We start from the raw sequence: 18,298 nt of genomic DNA on the forward strand, positions 1-18,298 counted from the left end.
AATCCAAAGGCACTATTCTTGGCTATGTGCATTGTTAGAGAGAAAAAAATCTCTCAGTGATTTCAACTATCTCATACTCTCCATTTTCATGTCCAGTTACAACAGCAACTTCCCCCACCATTCTCTTCTGCCCAGGATTGACTAGGAAAAGGGTACTTAGAAGTGAGGTGGTCTCCATCCATGTGACCAGGTAGTTCATGATTGTATGTGTTGGGATTTTTTGTGGGGTTTTTTTGTTTGTTTGGTTTTTGTTTTTGGCTTTTCTGAAGGACCAGCATTCTATATTGGTGGACACAAGTTTCTTTTTTTGAATCCTTTTATTCACAGCAGAAACTTTCATAAAATCTCAAATGGCTCATCTTGAATTAGACTGCAAACCATCATTTAACTATGTATAATATGTAAGAGGATAACACTAAGTTATCATCAATTATTTCACTTTCTAATTGAATGATTGGGCTGAAAAATTAAAGTTCATAGCCAGAAATGAAACCAGGGGAAAGAAAACAGGACAAAAGAGGAAGGATAAAAGGTTCAGTTACCACAAAAATATGTCTAATATCTAATGAATGTACATTTGCCTCTGGAACTACCTTTTATTAAGATTATACAGATATTATGTTGTAGGGTCTCCACACTTCATGAATGAATTCTCTCAGGAAACAAATACATCCTTATCTAATATACTTCCTAACATCTACTATGTCTCTAACTCACTAATTGCACTACATCATGGTACACAGAAACATCACAATACAACACAAAGAAATCTAGTATAAATTATTTGCATTCTTTCATTCCTTGTAAATTATGTATATCTGATGACTAGGCATGAAGGAAGATGAAAAAAATGGCATCGAGTCTTATCAAAACATTATTAAAACAAATGCTTAACTGTTGGTATTACAACCACTTACATCTGCTCAGTCATGAGGTAGCATTGTATTTATTGTTACTTTTCATAAGAAAATCTAAAATGAAATAAGTGCTTTTAAAATATCTTTTCCTCCTCAGATCTTTCAAAACCTCACACACAATGCTACTTTTCTCCAAAAGAATTTCATTATAATTATTTTGACTTAAGAAAATAAATAGCTTAAATATTCCTTTCCATGCTATGCACTGAATGGGTTAACTATATTTGCATATATCCAGGCCTCTGCTTTCCTTCCCAGTAATCTTGGAACATTTAATGCTCCCAGTTTTCCCAATCTGAAGGTAACAAGTTTTGGGAGACTTATATTATTTCATTTTTGCCTTGCATAGTACTAAAATTTAATGGCCCCCAAATCTACTACTCCCTAATTTCAATCATGTAGCTCTCATTATTAAGTGATTACTATTAAATGATCACTCATCTCTTGGCTATATTAAGAAATGGCAATGAGTTTCTACTGTATTGCCTAAGTGTGTGCACACACACAATTTGTTTAAAAGCAAAAAACCAATTTTATCTAAAAGAAGCCATCACAAACACTAAAAACTAGAAAGAGCCTTAGGACACTGCTATTGACTGAATGTTTGTGTGTCCCCAAAATTCCTATGTTAAAATCTAACCTCTGGGAGATAATTAAGTTACAAGAGTGGAGCACTCATGAATGGATCAGTGCCATTCTAAGAAGAGACTGGGGAGAGCTTGCTTCCCCTCTCTCTCTTTCCTTTTTGCTCGGCAAGGATATAAGGACAAGACAGACATCTGCAAACCAGAAAATGTGCTCTCACCAGACACTGAATTTCTCAGAGCTTTGATCCTGACTTCTCAGCCTCTAGAACTGTGAGAAATAAATTTCTGTTGTTTAGGCCAGTCAATCTATAGTATCTTGTTATAGTTAAAATTGAACAAAGCTAAAATCAATGGGCCGAACCTGCTAGTCACTGGACAGAGGTCCAGGTCACTAATTATTCAGTCAAGATATCACTCACACACTCACACACACACACACACACACACACACACATACAGATGTGCATGCGCACACACAGATTGAGAGAGAGAGATACAGAGAAAGACAGAGAGAGAGAATGCCAAATGCTTGGGATTTAGAAAGTTAAAAAATAATAAAATTGAGCATAGAGCCAACAAAAATCATATAACACCCAATCTGACTATTTGTGTCTTCTCTACGTTTTTAATATTTCCTAGATTATAACTAAACTTTAAATTAAAAGTAAAGTAAAATAAAATAAAGCCACACTAACCAATACATTTGTATGAAAACATATCTTTGATGTCATAAAATATTAAGTGCTTAAAATTTTAATACTTATCATTGTATTTTAAGCCTGAATTCCCATTAGTGCAAAAAATAATTTTGAATAATGTATAACAATCAGTGGCATTATAAGCTTGAGTAATATGTCATTCAACAAAATGTTTGATATTTTTTAAGTCAAAAAAAAGTAGTTAGTCTGAGAGTGAATCATGATGTAATAGAGCTTCAGTTGTATTTAAAAGTGTAAATTCTGTTTTAAGCTTTTCCACTACACTTGAGAAAGAGCAATAGCAAAATTCCCAAATGTCAACACAGATGGAAGTTGAGAGGAACAGCAATGAAATTTAAAATTCAAGCTATAACCCAAAAAAGTACTCTTTCTTTCTCTTTTTTTAACACTGATGACTACTCCCAAAGAAAGGAAAATCCCCACTTTCTCCAACGTCTGTACACAGATACAAGCACAATGAATAGAAAAAGATTTATTCCAATTTAAAGAAGGCATGACATAAAAGCCATTTATACACACACAAACACACACATATATAACATCTATGATATGTACAAATGCATAATACATATTTATAACAAAGCCAGAGTTCTACATTTAGTTTAGCATTTGGTGTCTCTATATATACTTAGTCCCTAGAATCTCTTGAAAACCTTGATATTATACAAGGTGTTTCAAAATCTACCCAGGTGTGTAAATCAGACATGGCTAATGATAAAGAAAACAAAGGCTTTCTCTTGTACGTCTCTGATTATCAGCTGTTACCCATTAAAAACATACATCTCTTTAAACTATATTACTATTACCAAATTCAGACCCAAAAGCAACTACAAAGGCCTTGACTTAGAATGCTGTATTATCTCAAGCAAAAATCTAACTGAATTCATAATCATTTGGGATGGCAATCCAGGCAATTTGTTTCACTCAGTTTTAAGATATCACCTTAAAAAAGAAATTTGCTACCTATTAAATGAATTTGAATACTTTTTTTTAATCAGTAATACAGTTTCTTATTCTAGTGTGAATACTGTTGTTCAAGAAAATTTCATGGATGACTAAAAGTTCAGGTGGAAAACTACAATTCTATTCATTAAGAAAACAAAGTCAGGCTTATAATCTAGAAAACTAACAGAGATTTGAACAAAAATAATATTAACAAATAGAAGGCATAGGCATCCCAGCATTTGCTATGCTATAAACACACACACACACACACACACACACACACACACACACACTCGTAGGAAACCCATATAGAATTTTAACAGTGAAGGTGAATGAAGTCAGCAAAGACAGAAATTACTACTGGCCTGGCTGGAAAAAGATGTTGGGCCTGAGGCAAAAGAAGTGTTTTTAAATAGAAGAATGTTCTGAAATAGAAAGCATTGTTAAACAGAATTGCCCGAGGACTGTTATGAAATGAAAAATTACACTAACTGCATTGGGAACAGCAACCTGATAAAAGCACAATGCACAAATTACAATCTTCTTCATGAGTAGTATTAGACACAAGAGAGGTTAAGCAGTATGTGAGAGAGGTTTGGCCCACCGCAGACCACTACATGATAAAAGAATTACTTTCACTTGTTCCTAGGGACCCTCCAACAACTATGGTAATACATATTTCTATATTTCTAATATTACAGAACAAGCTGGACCAGACTCCCTGTCAATAGCAACTTGCAAAGCACCCCTTGAGTACAAACCTCTATTCTAAGTTCTCTGGAAAACACCTAAAAGACAATAATGTGTTCCAACAATATATTCTTCTCTTCTTAAATTCAAAACACACATCCAGCATCCCAGAAATGCTCAGGAGTCAGCATGTACTGGGTAGCTACAGTGTGGAAAACAGCATTCCGTAAGAAGAATCTGACTGACACGTCAGCTCACGAGAGCAAACATTTTCACTTTCTTAAATGGCAATGTTTTTAACTAATAGTACAAGGGTAACTATTATGTATGCAAAGAGAATAGGTACAAAATAAAAAGAACAAATACTGAAGAAACTACCCTATAGAGAAAATAAGAAAAGCAAGTCACAAAGAAAAGGGCATAAAACACACCCACAATACTGTCGGAAGTTTGAAGAATTATTGAGGAGCAGTCCTTCGAACCCTCCTCTCTCACAAGCAGAGACCAACTCAGGAATAATGCAAGTCATAATGAGTCACTGCACATAAGCAAGACTCTTGGAAGAACAAAGTTAGGAACAGCTGTTATCTGGCCTGAGTCAAAGTGAGGTTGGCACATCCCAAAAGGTCTAGGACTATTAGGGCACCAAGTTGCCATCTGATCTCTGTCACTTTATCTGAAAGGACCAGATTTACTTTGGCTAGCCCAAGCTTTTGTTTTGTTTTGTGCTTATTTTTGCTTTTGCTCTATGGGACAGATGAAATTCATTTTGCATATGAAAATATGACATAATGCCCTTGAGATCAGTCTAAGTTGAAAAGAACAGTGTGAACCAAGTCATTCCAGGTAACTTGAGGAAAGTGTGGCCACCTTGTTAGCCCCAGTTCCTTACAGATATTGCATCTCTCTATGTTTACATTCAAGGCCCATCCATTCATTTCCTTTCAAGTATGGGGTGCGGGGGAGCCACAGGTCAATAATTGCTGATTCCCTTTGTCAGACAAAAATTAAAATCTCTATGGGTCTACTTTTCCCTGTTACAATGAACACATAGCTGAGTGAAACTTTCTGCCTCCTTAATCCTCTCCTTCAATGTCTTCACAGGTCTTTCTATAAAAAGCTCCTCTTCCAGATACATAATCTAAACTTGCACCCTCTGATATGGTAGTCACTAGCCATATGACGATATATAACTACCTATCAGAACAGCTAACGTTAAAAAAAAATTGACAATACCAACTGCTAACAAGAATGCAGATAAATTGGACCACCTTATACCTTTCTGGTCAGGATGCAAATGGTACAAACACTATGAAAAATATTTGGCAATTTCTTATATAACTAAGCATACACTTGCCATATAACCTAGCCATATAACCTAGCAATCATGCTCCTAAACATTTCTCCCAGAGAAATAAAACCCAGACATAATTATTCATATCTTAGCTTTATGGCGGTATTTTTAAAAGCCAAAAACTAGAACTAATCCAAATGTCTTTCAACAATTTAATGAATAAACTGTGGTACATCTATACATGAAATACAAGTTGCATATATGAACTACTCATATATTCAACTTGGACTGATCTCAAGGGCTTTAGGCTGAGTGAAAAAAAAGGCAAATCTCCAAAAGATAATGTATTCTATGATTTAATTTACGTAACTGTCTAAAATGAAAAAAGAAGAGAGAAAACTGATCAGAGACTGCCAAAGGTTAGGGGTGGAGGAAGTGGGGATAGTACAAATATAAAGAAATAAGGGAGTTCCTTTTTGGTGATGGAACAGTTATGTATTTTCGTTTTGGTGGTGATTAATAACATTACCAGTGATAAAACTGCAGAGAAGCATACACACAAGTAAAATCATGTAAAAATTGGTGAAATCTAAATGAGGTCTGTCAACTTCCTGATTTTGACATTGTAATATATTTAGTTAAGCAAGATATTACCAATGGGGCAAGACTAGCGAATGGTACAGAAGCCTCCTCTGTACTGTTTTTGCAACTTCCTGTGAGTCTATAATTATTTCAAAGTCATTTTTCTTCTAAAAATCTAGTCTAACACAATTTATAATTCTCTAAGTTCACAATATTGTTGAATGTCCTCTAATTTTAAAGGTACTTTGAAACTGCTACAACAAAATTTAAGTTTTTATAACATTCTTGTTTCTAAGTACTTCCTGCTTATATGTTGTATTTGTGAGTAGAGGTTTAACTAATATGTGGGGATAGCATACTTTATGGAAGTGAAGCAAAAAGAGACCAGTTAAATTCACTATAGTCTTATAACTAGCAAGTCAATTTAAAACAAGAAAATAGCACTGCCAATTGAAGTGGTCAAGAGGATAGAAGACATGTATTTGTGGGGAAAAAGAAAGCACAAATAAGCAAACAAAAGTATCAGAGAGTTTTAATACAGAAAGATAACAGCTGGGAATAAAAGAATAGAAATGACAAATATGAACTAGTTTTTGAACCTCCAAATTTTTTAAATAGCAATCCTTTTGAGAGAAGACTGTAAAAACAATTAAAAAGCAAAGGTAACTCAGACATTAGTTACTCATGATCTCCAAATAGTATTATAGAATGATCATGGATAATAAACTAATAACATCTCACAAAAGGAAAAGTAAATATATAAACCCAGATCACTGATCTTCTTCTATTCTGACATCGAAGAGGAATTGCATTCTTCCACAAATTACTCTTGAGTCCTACTGAGGAAAACAAAACAGTAAACATGTCTGTAATGACAAAATCCTATATTTGTGTGAAAAGTCTATGGTAGGTATATTGTGAAGAATGATAGTTACACATCTTAAGCTTTAGAAAGAAAAGTACAGAAAGGTATAATGTTAAAGCCCCCATAAGCTTCTATGTCATTACGTAACAAAAGACAAACTGTTGTAAAGATTGGGCACATGTTAACTGACATCTTTAAATTAGTTCTTCTCTCTAATCTAAACAATATATTCTCTAAATAACTTGATAAATCAGACTGCTCTTTAATAAACCCAGAGTACACAAAATATTATTAGTACCTAACTCATATTTTTGAAGATTAAAATATCTGTGAAATTAAAAAGAGAAGATGGGGTGCTCGCAAAGTTGTGGAGTCAGGTGGCTTGGGAGACCAGATCATCTCATTTTGGACTAGAGCAGCCAAAAGCATTATATTTCCTCCAAGAAAAGAGTTCAAAGGATACATTCAGGTCTGGTAACATGACAGCCATGACCTAGGTTTTGGTGAAATTAAGAGATGTGGCTGTAGACCTCTTTTGGGATGTTGAGAAACTAAAACATGGTCTCACTAGGACTTTTCATCTTCAGCCAGATGCAGTATCTTCACTGAAGAAAGGGAAAGAGCTCTAGGAAGCTGTGATGAGTGAGATAAAAGGATATTTCAGGAAGATGTGTGTGCAACTAAACTAAATGCCTTGATTATGCAGGCTCACTTTTAGCTGAGGGTGATCATGGAGCAGTTCTGGTCAATAATTTATAAATGAAAAGAATTAGATGGAGTTTACAGGAAAATTAACATATGCTCAGCTAAAATGGACATAGTAGCTGGCACATGCTCCTGGATGTGCCCTGCCATCTGCTAAGCGTAAGAATAAAGACCATAAGCTAAGGAGAGACTAAAGCTGAAAGATAAAGAACGATGGGTCAATGCAAGAACCAAATAACTCATATTCATTGTCTTTGTGAAAATACAAACCTTTATTTTCAACAACTTAGGTGGGTTTTTCTGGTATATGACGGTATGTTGGGTTTTCTATTACATAGACCTAAATGCATAACAGATTTTATCATATTTCTATAACAAAAAACATATCTGTATTATGCAGGTTATAATTAAATATAGCCTGTGGCTAGCTCCTTATTATTTTTGAAAATAAAAATAAATTAGATTGATAATATTAACATATGATTTCATTGGTAAAAGAAATATTTAATTCATACTTGCTAAATACTTGCAAACCTCAAGGTTACCTATAGAAGAAGTGTATTTGTAGACTTGGTTTCTGATATCATACTTTACATTACAGATCTAAAGTACATACCCAAATATTATGCCTTGTAATTTATTGTTCAATGGATCTACTAAAACACACGATTATTTCATTCCTTTGTATTATGCATCTCATTGCAAAACCTAACACACTGAAAATAACTAAAGTCAGCAAATGAAAAAAAATAAAGAAAAGGCAAGACACAGTCTTTAATACTTTTATTAACAGATTACAGTAGTCCCTCTGTATATCACGGTTCACTTATCATGGCCTCACTATATCGCGGAATTTTTTTAAATATTATATTTAATTATCTATCACGGATTTTTCGCTATATCACAAGATTTTGCGGTACTGTATACGTATGTTGTTAAAATTACGTAGGTTTAAGAGTGTAAAATATGTTTAAGAATGTAAGTAGTGTTTATAAAAGTGTGGAAAAGGTTAATAAGGGAGTGGAAAAGGTTAATAAGGGACTGGCAATGGTTTATAAGTATGTGGGAAGGGTTTATAAAGCCTTAAAATATATATAAATACTAAAATAAATATAAGGTTCTTACTTTGCGGATTTTCACCTATTGCGGGGGCGGGGGGCGGGTCTAGAACATAATACCCGTGATAAATGAGGGAATACAGTATATGTTTAGACTCCACTTGATAATTCTTCCATTTTCAAAATTTTAAACTACTATATTTTTCTCTTATTATTTTCAAAGTTATTGCTGCTGTTAGTAAACGGAATATGATCGTTACTCCAACCATCTAGAGTTCAAGAGGAAGTAAATCACTGTCACTGATGCCCTAGAATGTGAAGAAGAGAAAAGACAGACAAGGAAGATCAAGAGAAGACTTATCTGGAGTTTCTGCAGGTTGGCATTTACCTCTCTCAATAAAATGAGCTTTGTGCTCATTATATCCCAGATTCATCTTGCCTTGAGCTTATAGTAAACAGGCAATTGCCTTATCATTTCCTCTCCAAATTAAGGATCAAGGTCTAAACACATTATTTTCCTTCTCTATCAGATTATGATTAAAATTATTACCTCCTCGCCTCATTCACACAATCAAATACTGGGAAAAAGAAGAAACCCCCTAAAGTAAAGATGCCATTAACCAGAAAAGTGAAGAGCTAAGGGAAATTTCTGGTCACATTATTTATCTGATGGTTGATTTATTATCTCACTGATGAACTAGGGCCAGCTTGGTGAGAGCTGAACTGAATTCTCTAAGAAGTTACGACATAACTTTCAGTCAAGATTGAGGGAAAGGTAGACACGCTTCACCTCCTCATACAACCACAGAAAGCATTAAAACCAGATCTGAAAACTAAAACTCCCAGAATTGTTGGAAAAATCAAGCTGTATGGAAGTCCAACAATCAAGGATTTAAAGAAGACACATTCATCTAGATGGATAGGAGGGGCAGAGTCACAGAGAGGGACAGAGAAGTGGTGTGGCCCAGCAAGGCAACAGCAGCAGCAGCAACAGCAGAACAAATGGGAGGGACAGATACCGTGAAAGCAAGTGAACCCAGCCCCAGGCCAGACCACACAGCCCAAGGTTCCAGCACCAGGAAGATAAATCCCTATAACTTCTGCTGTAAAAGCCAGCGGGGGTTGGGGCAGCAGAAGAAACTGCTGGATTTTTGCTGCTTAAAGGGCTAACACAGTCTTAGAACATACGCAAGTCCACCCACCCCAGGATTCACCACCGGTGCCACAGCTGGAAGGGCACCACTTGCACATGGGACGGGGGTGAGATGACTGGAAATGGGGTGAGCACCAGGTGAACCACCAGAGGCCAGGTGGTGGCACTGTCCACTCTCCAAGCTCTTACCACACAGAGCAACAAAGCAGTGAAGCAGGTTGCCCCACACTGACAATTACCTAAGGCTCCGCCCCACACAATTTACAGGTGTCTTTTCTACATAGGCCATGCTACTACAACAGGAAATAAAAGTAGTTCTACCTAATACACAGAAACAAACACAGGGAGGCTGCTAAATTGAGGAGACAAAGAAATATAGCCCACATCAAAGAACAGAACAAAACCTCAGAAAAAGAACTAAGTGGAACAGAGATAGCTAACATATCAGATGCAGAGTTCAGAACACTAGTTATCAGGATACTCAGAGAACTCCTGAGTACAACAAAAAAATAAAGGAAGAAATGAAGGTTACAGTAAGTGAAATAAAGAATAATACACAGGAAACCAAAAGAAAAGGGAAGGAAGCTGGGATTCAAACCAACGATTTGAACCAAAGACACAAACATTCAACCAGAACAAAAAGAAGAAACAAGAATTAAAAAAAAAAGAGAGAGAGAGAGACAGAGAGGTTTAAGAACCTCTGGGGACATCTCCAAACATGCCAACATCTGAATTATAGGGATGTCAAAAGGAGAAGAGGAAGAGCAAAAAATTGAAAACTTATTTGAAAAATTAATGAAAGTAAACTTCCCTAACTTGGTGAAAGAAACAGACATACAAGTCCAGGAAGCACAAAGAGTCCCAAAAAAGTTGGACCCAAAGAGGAACACATCAAGACACATCATAATTAAAATGGTAAAGGTTAAAGGTAAAGAATCTAAAAGCAACAATAGAAAGAGTTATCTACAAAGAAGTCCACATAAGACTATCAGCTGGTTTCTCAAAAGAAACTTTGCAAGCAAGAAGGGACTGGCAAAAAGTATTCAAAGTAATGAAAATCAAGGACCTACAACCTAGATTATTCTATCCAGCAAAACTACCATTTAGAATGGAAGGGCAGATAAAGTGCTTCCCAGACAAGGTAAAGCTCAAGGAGTTCATCACCACCAAGCCATTATTACATAAAATGTTAAAGGGATTTATTTAAGAAAAAGAAGATCAAAACCATGAACATTGAAAAGGCAATAAATTCACAACTATCAACAATTGAATCTAAAAAACAAACTAAGCAAACAACCAGAACAGAAACAGAATACTAGATATGGAGGTAATTTGGAGGGTTATCAGCTGGCAGGGGAAAGGGGAGAATGGAGAAATGGTACAGGGATTAAGAAGCATAATTAGTAGGAACAAAATAGACAGGGGGATGTTAAGAATAATAAAGGAAATGGAGAAGCCAAAGAACTTATATGTAAAACCCACAGACATGAACTAATGGAGGTGGCTGCCAGAGGGAAGCGGGGTACTGGGCAGAGGATGGCAGAGGGGGAAAATTTGGATAACTGTAATAGGATAATCAATAAAACATACTTAAAAAAGGAAGTTACCACATAAAGGAGTGGTTTTTCAATTTTTTTCATCTCATGGCACACATAAACTAATTATTAAAATTCTGTAGCACACCAAAAATACACTTTTTACCAATCTGACAAAAATATGTATAATTTTGAATGATATACCAAAAAAATATAATAATCATTACCTACCCCTTTTGCTCCAAAGTAACTTTTTTAAAATCAGGTGCCTATACTTGAATATAAGGATTTCTGGCACCCATCAGACTCAACCATATTATGCAACATGACCAATAGATGCAACTCTATTATATAACCCATATATTTATGTTTCAAGACAGGGCATTGACATGGATGGCCATTGTTGTATTGTCTGTGGCCATTTTTTAATTTGACAATCTAAGGGAACAGGGGTCAGGTATTGCATATTTTAAAAATGCCTGCAGCACAGTGATTGAAAATCGCTGACATAGTGTCACTTCTCAGGAGGTAATATAGCAAGTGCCAGAGCCTAAATGAAACCAAAATGCTCCATCAAGTCATTTTAAGGCACTTTGAAAGTGAAGAGAGGGCACAGTCCCTTGCCCATCAGTGTAGAAAATTCATGAATTGCTCCAGAGTTAGTACAGATCTTAGCTGCAAAGGGTAAATGAATCTATTAGTACAAAAGAGCAGGCCAGGTGCGTCTTGCAATCTTCTTATTCTTCCCTGCCTTCTAGAATCACTGATATTTGACTCTTCAGATCCCACAACTTAGATTGAGAAAACAGAAAGTGCGCCATTCAACAATGATATAAAACTTCTGTGCTGTTAGAATCAATTTTTGGTGTGGTTACTAATAACACTGAATCCAAACAGTTTTCCAATTCTTATTAGACACCAATGTAAAAGCTATTTTTATTTCTATCAAAATGGAGATGTTCACTGTAATTATAATACTTAACACACTTGGGCTCACAAAAACCTCTCTTACCATTCTTGGGCACTCAATTTGACCTGAGGCTCTCTCAAACTGTGTATTCCTTCAGTGATTAAACCTCTAGTCTCTGTGGACTATGAAAGGATCTAATTAATAAGATTTTTCTTGATTTTCTGGTTATCTTTAGCTCTTTATTTGAAAATATATTCCCTTTCCCCAGATTGTCACACATAACCTCCAGGTAACTACTACTTCTCCATCCTAGCATCACTAACATTTTTAGCTTCAGATGAGTTGACCTAAGACTCAAGAGTATGGAAAAAGGAAAGGATCAGAAGACATTCATTCAATCATTTGCTCATTCAAATACTGCACTGTTTCCTCTAAGCCAGGTATGGTTCAACAGACTGACAATACAACAGTGTGCAAACAATAAAAATCCCACCTATGAGACCAAACAATCTAGTGGGGGGCACAAAACAGCAGCAAGACAACTACTTCACAGTGGATGGTCATCCTTAGGATGGGAGTGTTCAAGTTGGTAGATAAGCAGTGGGGAGAAGTTAGGGAAAGCATATAATAAGTCTTTAAGCTGTACAGAAACTTATAAGACGGAGAAAGGAGAAGAAACATCATGTATAAAAGCATAGCTGCACAAACGGCTAGAACAAAACATGTGGCATTCAAGACAGGATAACGTTCTGGCACACTTCAAACTGATATTCTTTAAACATTTGTTCAAGATCTATTTTCTGGGATAGAGGAAAATTGTTTTCTATTAATAAAAATTAAACAAAGATTTTACTTATTAATTCATTTCCTACTAAACTAAGACTCACTCTTCTGATAATGAGCAGTAAATGCTCAATTTCTTGATCTTTCTCTCAACTTTTATTCAGTGATTTTTCTGGATCCCTAACATCTTATGAGCTTATACAAAATAAGAAATGAAAATCTTCAATATTTAAGAAAGAAATACATCTATAAAACAAATATCATCTCATCTACATCACTACCCTTAAGCTCCCTCTAATTAGATGGTACAGAATGAAAGGTGGGTCCAAAGACGAGGCTAAAAATGTAGACAGGGACCAGACAATACAGGATCTTTTAAGTCATGAAAAGGTCTGCACCATACCTTAGGAATTATTGAGAAGATTTGAAAAGGGGCAACTACTATGAGGCTGTTTTTGTATATTAGGCTAGAGATGCTAGTAACTTAAGATGGAAACAGTAGAAAGAGTGGCACATAATTGAAAAACAGGAGCTATAACTAACTAGACTTGAAGATAAGAGGAGAGGAAAAGAGTAATTAAGGATAATTCTTAAGTTTTAGAACTAGACTAGTTGATAGATGAAGATACCACATACTGAGATAGGATATAAAAGTACAAACAGGTTTAATATAAAAAAACCATAAATTCAACTTCATACATGTTGAGTGTTGTTTTTATAGGACATCAAAATGAAGATATTTATAAATATGTCTTTTGGGGTGACGATAGACATGGGAAGCCTCAATACAGAGATAGAACCCACAGGATGAATAAGAATGCTAGGAAAAATACATAGAAAAGGACCTAGGGAAGGCCCAGAGAATCTTACTATATTAAGCAGTCAGAAGGATGTTGAGAAGATACCACCAGAGATAATGGAAGAAAAGCAAAAGCTGCAGTATCATGGCTTTGAGGATCCAAGAAGTAGTCCCAAACGTCCAATGCTGGAGGTATCCATTGTCTTACCAAGAAACCATTGTTTGTGAACTTGTCGGAAACAGTTTTAGTAAAGAAAGATTACCTAATTTTAGCTGCAACACTCATCAGCCATGTCAACTTAAGTCAGTCACCAAATCTCAGGTTTCTCATCTGTAAAACAGGAAAAAAAAAAATGCCCGCACTTCCTACCTTGTGGTTTTGTTATGAGGACTAAATTAAATTACATAATGTATATAAAAGTATTATATAAACTTTAAACAGAGGATATAGATGCTTGTTATTGCAAGTGTGTTGTTTTTCAGGCTGTTCAGGAATGTCAATTCTCTCGTCCACTCACATGGCTCAGAAGTCACATTTGACTTGCACGGGCCAATGTATCAGTGGAGGAGTCAGGCAAAAAGTTTAAGAAACAGTGCATAATACATGTTCTCTGTTTCTTGCTACTGACATTGTAAAAACAAGTTTCAAAACAAAGTCTTCATTAGCCTTGACTGCTATGAGGAGAGTCCTATAGATAGATGCCTCAAGTTGGCATGTAATATGGAGAAAATTAAATGTCACTACTTTAAAACAGGAAGATGTTAGAATTATGATTGTAGCAACTAATTATAATGTAAATAGCAGGTAAAAAAACAGCAACGAGAAGAATTCCATCTTAAGAGGTAATCAATGAGACATCACAGAGTCTGTCATTCATGCTAATGTCCTAATTTTTTATTATGGCACAAAGTAATTCACTAATCCTCATACTTGAGTCAACATTCTTACAGTTACAGAAAAGATATACAAGAATAACAGAATTTCCAGTGAAAATACATTGAAAGAAGGATGAGATGGTCCCCCAATGAGAAGAAACTGGCTCTCTCCTCACCTTCTTCTATATTGTTTGTACTCCAAATTTTATTCAATCCTTGGTAATCATATTTTGCACCTAAATGTTTGACTGGCTATGTATGTGTGTTATGCCAAAGGCACACTGCCCTGGTGAGTTATTAGAAATAAACAGAAAATAGAAAAAGTAACCAGGACCAAACTTCATGAAGGAAGAATTGTTTATTCTTCAACTGTTAACATTAAAAGTTACTGCTGCAAAATGCCAAATAACTATTTGAAATGCCTAAATGGAACATATGTGCTGGAAAATGGCAATTACTGAGAACCAAGACCAGAAGTAGGTCAGAGTGAGGCACAAGGACCCATTGAACCAGACTTCTCATCAAAAACACTAAATTGCCCCCACTTCTTTATTCTGACCTTGCCCCCCCAATTAGCTTTAACAAACCATGAAAGAGGATCATAATTGCTTCAATCCCAATAGAGCTGAAGTGAGTTACATGAAAGAAACACTTAACTAGGGATATACCTCTGCTTGTAATCATTTTTCTTAAAGGTGGAGGATGGGAAACAGATAAAACATTTCCACAACTCTTAGGAATGTCTTATTTTTACAAAGCATAGTGTCATCATTAATAAGCACATCAAAAAAATATGACCAACATCTTTTGTTCTAAAATTTTTGACTCTTTCTAAATTAAATCCTTGAACTATGAAGATTATTAACTGTTTCTTTGAGAACAGTGTAAATATAAAAAACAATTTCACAAGGCTGCTCCCTATACAGCTTATATAAGGGTCCTATCATCTGCATAATTGAACAACGAGGAAGGCTTATTCGTTAGGATATACAAACTCTGGAATGAAATGTTATTCCTTATGATTCTTTAAAAAATAGTTGCTGAATTGAATACAGGTAATAAGTGACAATGTTAAGTCATTTAATTTTAAATTAAAAACAAAAACAAAAACAAAAAACCTTAACCTTGTTCCATTGCTAGCACTGTTTTTCTTGCCAGTAACTAGCTATTTTGTTTCTTGATATTTGACTATATTCTGTTGCCTTAATTATTTCCAGTCTCAAGTAGTTCAGCATAAAGGGCAGGAACTATTAAATCACAGTGTGTTCATCTCATAAATGTAACTATTATAACCAGTATAGCAACTATTATAGTCTTAAAAACTATACTTTTAAAATTGAGCTGACTACTTAGCACTATTATCCCAGCAACTTAACTGCAGTAAACCAATTTACTACAGAATAACAGACAGGCTAAAATTAAAGCATTCTAAATCGCCTTCTAGAAGTTTGGTTTTCTTGCCTTTCGCCCTCTCCAGCATGGCAATGCCAAAAGCAGATACATGTTGCTGCACAGTTTACTCATCAAAGTTGGGGATCGAGAGGTTGACCAAGATTGGCTTAATCTCTTAAGAGTGGGGTAAAACAAAAGCTGCCAGAAAGAACCCTGTTAGATATAAAAAATCACAATATTTGCCATGAAATAAACTAGAAAAAACTTAAAGCGCAATTATACACACGCTAATTCACAGTATCAGCTCGGTACAGTGGCACGGCCTCCCTCAGCTTCAGCACAGAGGGAAAAGAGGACTAGGAGGCAAAGCACGTACTCAATGGCGCAAAACCACAGACCCCAAGAGAGGGGAGAGAGGAAGGGAAAAGTTAATTCGGGGCTTCTTCGTCCAGTCAAGGGGCCAGCGTAGTCAACCTAACAACTCCGGAAACCACAGAACTTAATTACCAGAAAGAACCGCACGCCCACCCACGGAAGATGCCAACCTCCTAGACCAGAGGCGGGGCCGCGAGGGGAGGGGCTACGCGCCCAGGAGCCGAAAGGGGGCGGGAGGGAGGCCAGAGCATGCGCGTGGAAGCGGGCCTGCCCCGCTCTGAAGAACGGGGGGGATGGGGAGGAGAACCCTGACGGAATCAGCTGGTACCTGCGCTGGAAATCCGAGGCGAAGGGCTTCAGGTACGGGTCAATCTCCAGGAGTCTGGCAAGTTCGGGCACGTCCGCCAGGGCAGCAGCCAGCGCCTCCCCAGAGCAGTCGGCTGGGGCCGCCATCTTCCACCGCAGCCCGAGTAGCCGAGACCCGAGAGGGTCGAGTGGAACCCGAGAGAGAAAGAGTGCTGGAGCCGGGAGGAAAGAAGCGAGGGCGGAGCCGGAGGACGCTGAAGCCGGCCGCGGTGGCCCAAGGCCCTTTATAGCCTGAGCGAACAACGCTTGCCCCCCTTCTCCCCCCGCTGGCGGGGAGGAGCGGGACCCAGGGTTACAACGGAGCGCACGTCCCGAAAGGGAAGGAGGTGCCTCGGCGCCTTGGTCCACCCACGCGACTCACCTGGAGGTCACGCGGAGACGTGCCCTTTCCTCCCCCAACCTTTTTGCCCCGCCGGGCCGATACCACCCGAGGAGGCAGGTCCGAGTCCATTTAACTCAGACTTACCTTCTGTTGCCCCGACCCAGGCTTGGCGCTGGAGCAAACCCTCCGCTTTTCTTCTTTAGACAGTTCTCACTGGTTGCACCCCCTTCAAATGCGTATATGGTTTTATTGGAAGGGAAATTTCTTCTCAAAGTTATTAGACTTTATTTTTGTTAAGGCGGTGCTTCAGACGGATCAAATACATTTACCGTGTATCATTGAAAAAGTTAGTATCACTTCCTAACCGGAAAAGTGCCAGGTTTTCCCTGCCTTGTGATTTTAACCAGAAGAGACGGGATCCTGGAACCATCCCACGGACACTCCAGTGCTGTAGTCATATTCTCAGAGTTATGAATGGCTGAGAATTGAAACCATGGCAAGAAGTTTTCTCGTTCACCATACTTTAAAAAAAGGGGGGGGGGCTTGATTGTGTTTATAAATTGTAACAAACTTAAAATGAGCAGACAAAACCAGTTTAGTCATACAAACAAAACAATTTAGCTTATATTGCAAGAGTAGCTTGACCTGTGTGTCATTTTTTGCTATGCCTTTGGAAATCATAAGCCAACGTGAACTGTTTCCTGAGGTTGATGTTCATTAGTTTTACTTAGGCTATTTCTGAATTTGATACAACTATCCTAGATGAGAGAAATGGTGTAGGGAAGAGCATTAAATAGGAATTCAGCTGTGCCATACATGTTTTTAGTGAAAGGGTTAAAAAGGACTTGAAAGATATCTAGGAACAGAACCTCAAAGTGAAAGACTGGCAAACTTGGACAGCAAGACATGTCTTATTTTCCATAAAGAGGGCAACATGCAAACATTTGTCAACGTGAAACTATAAAACAATACTTGAAACTCAGAAGCAGGATATTCATAGACTGGCATATCTGTATCTCCAATCCCAAACTTTTCTCAGAAATCCAGGTTTGTATCAATACCTGCTTACTGTAATCTCCACTTCACTGACTAAGAGACCAAAATTAGTTATCTCCAAAATATACCCTAAGTAGGTTTTCTTATCCTTTCTGCTATTGCCTTTAAACAGGCAGCCTTCATTCCTCACTTGGACTAGCATGTTTCCTCTCTCTTCTTTCAAACTCCTAATCCATTCTCTACTGTTTCTCAAGATTTAATGTACACCTGAATCACCTGGGGATCTGGTTAAGTAACACTCTTCATCGGTTCTAGGGTGTTGCCTCAGATTCTGCAGTTTAAAAAGTTCAGAGGTGATGCTGCTGCTGCTGATTGGGGGCACAGTTTGAATAGTAAGGCTCTACACAAGGAATGAATCATAAATGACAT

At 36.9% G+C, this 18,298-nt stretch overlaps 1 protein-coding gene across 1 annotated transcript in view; it reads right to left on the reverse strand.

The window, feature by feature from the left end:
• Window positions 1–16,870, reverse strand: part of GBE1 (1,4-alpha-glucan branching enzyme 1) — a 267,728-nt gene extending 250,858 nt beyond the window's left edge. The window contains exon 1 of the mRNA XM_090275929.1: window positions 16,514–16,870. Within this exon, the coding sequence (XP_090132055.1) occupies window positions 16,514–16,638 (125 nt within the window). The 5' untranslated portion in view covers window positions 16,639–16,870. The remainder of the gene's footprint in view (window positions 1–16,513) is intronic.
• Between the last annotated feature and the right edge of the window lie 1,428 nt (window positions 16,871–18,298).

The sequence above is a fragment of the Furipterus horrens genome, unplaced genomic scaffold (assembly GCF_987537825.1).
Source record: "Furipterus horrens unplaced genomic scaffold, mFurHor1.1.pri manual_scaffold_1, whole genome shotgun sequence".
Taxonomy (NCBI): Eukaryota; Metazoa; Chordata; class Mammalia; order Chiroptera; family Furipteridae; genus Furipterus; species Furipterus horrens.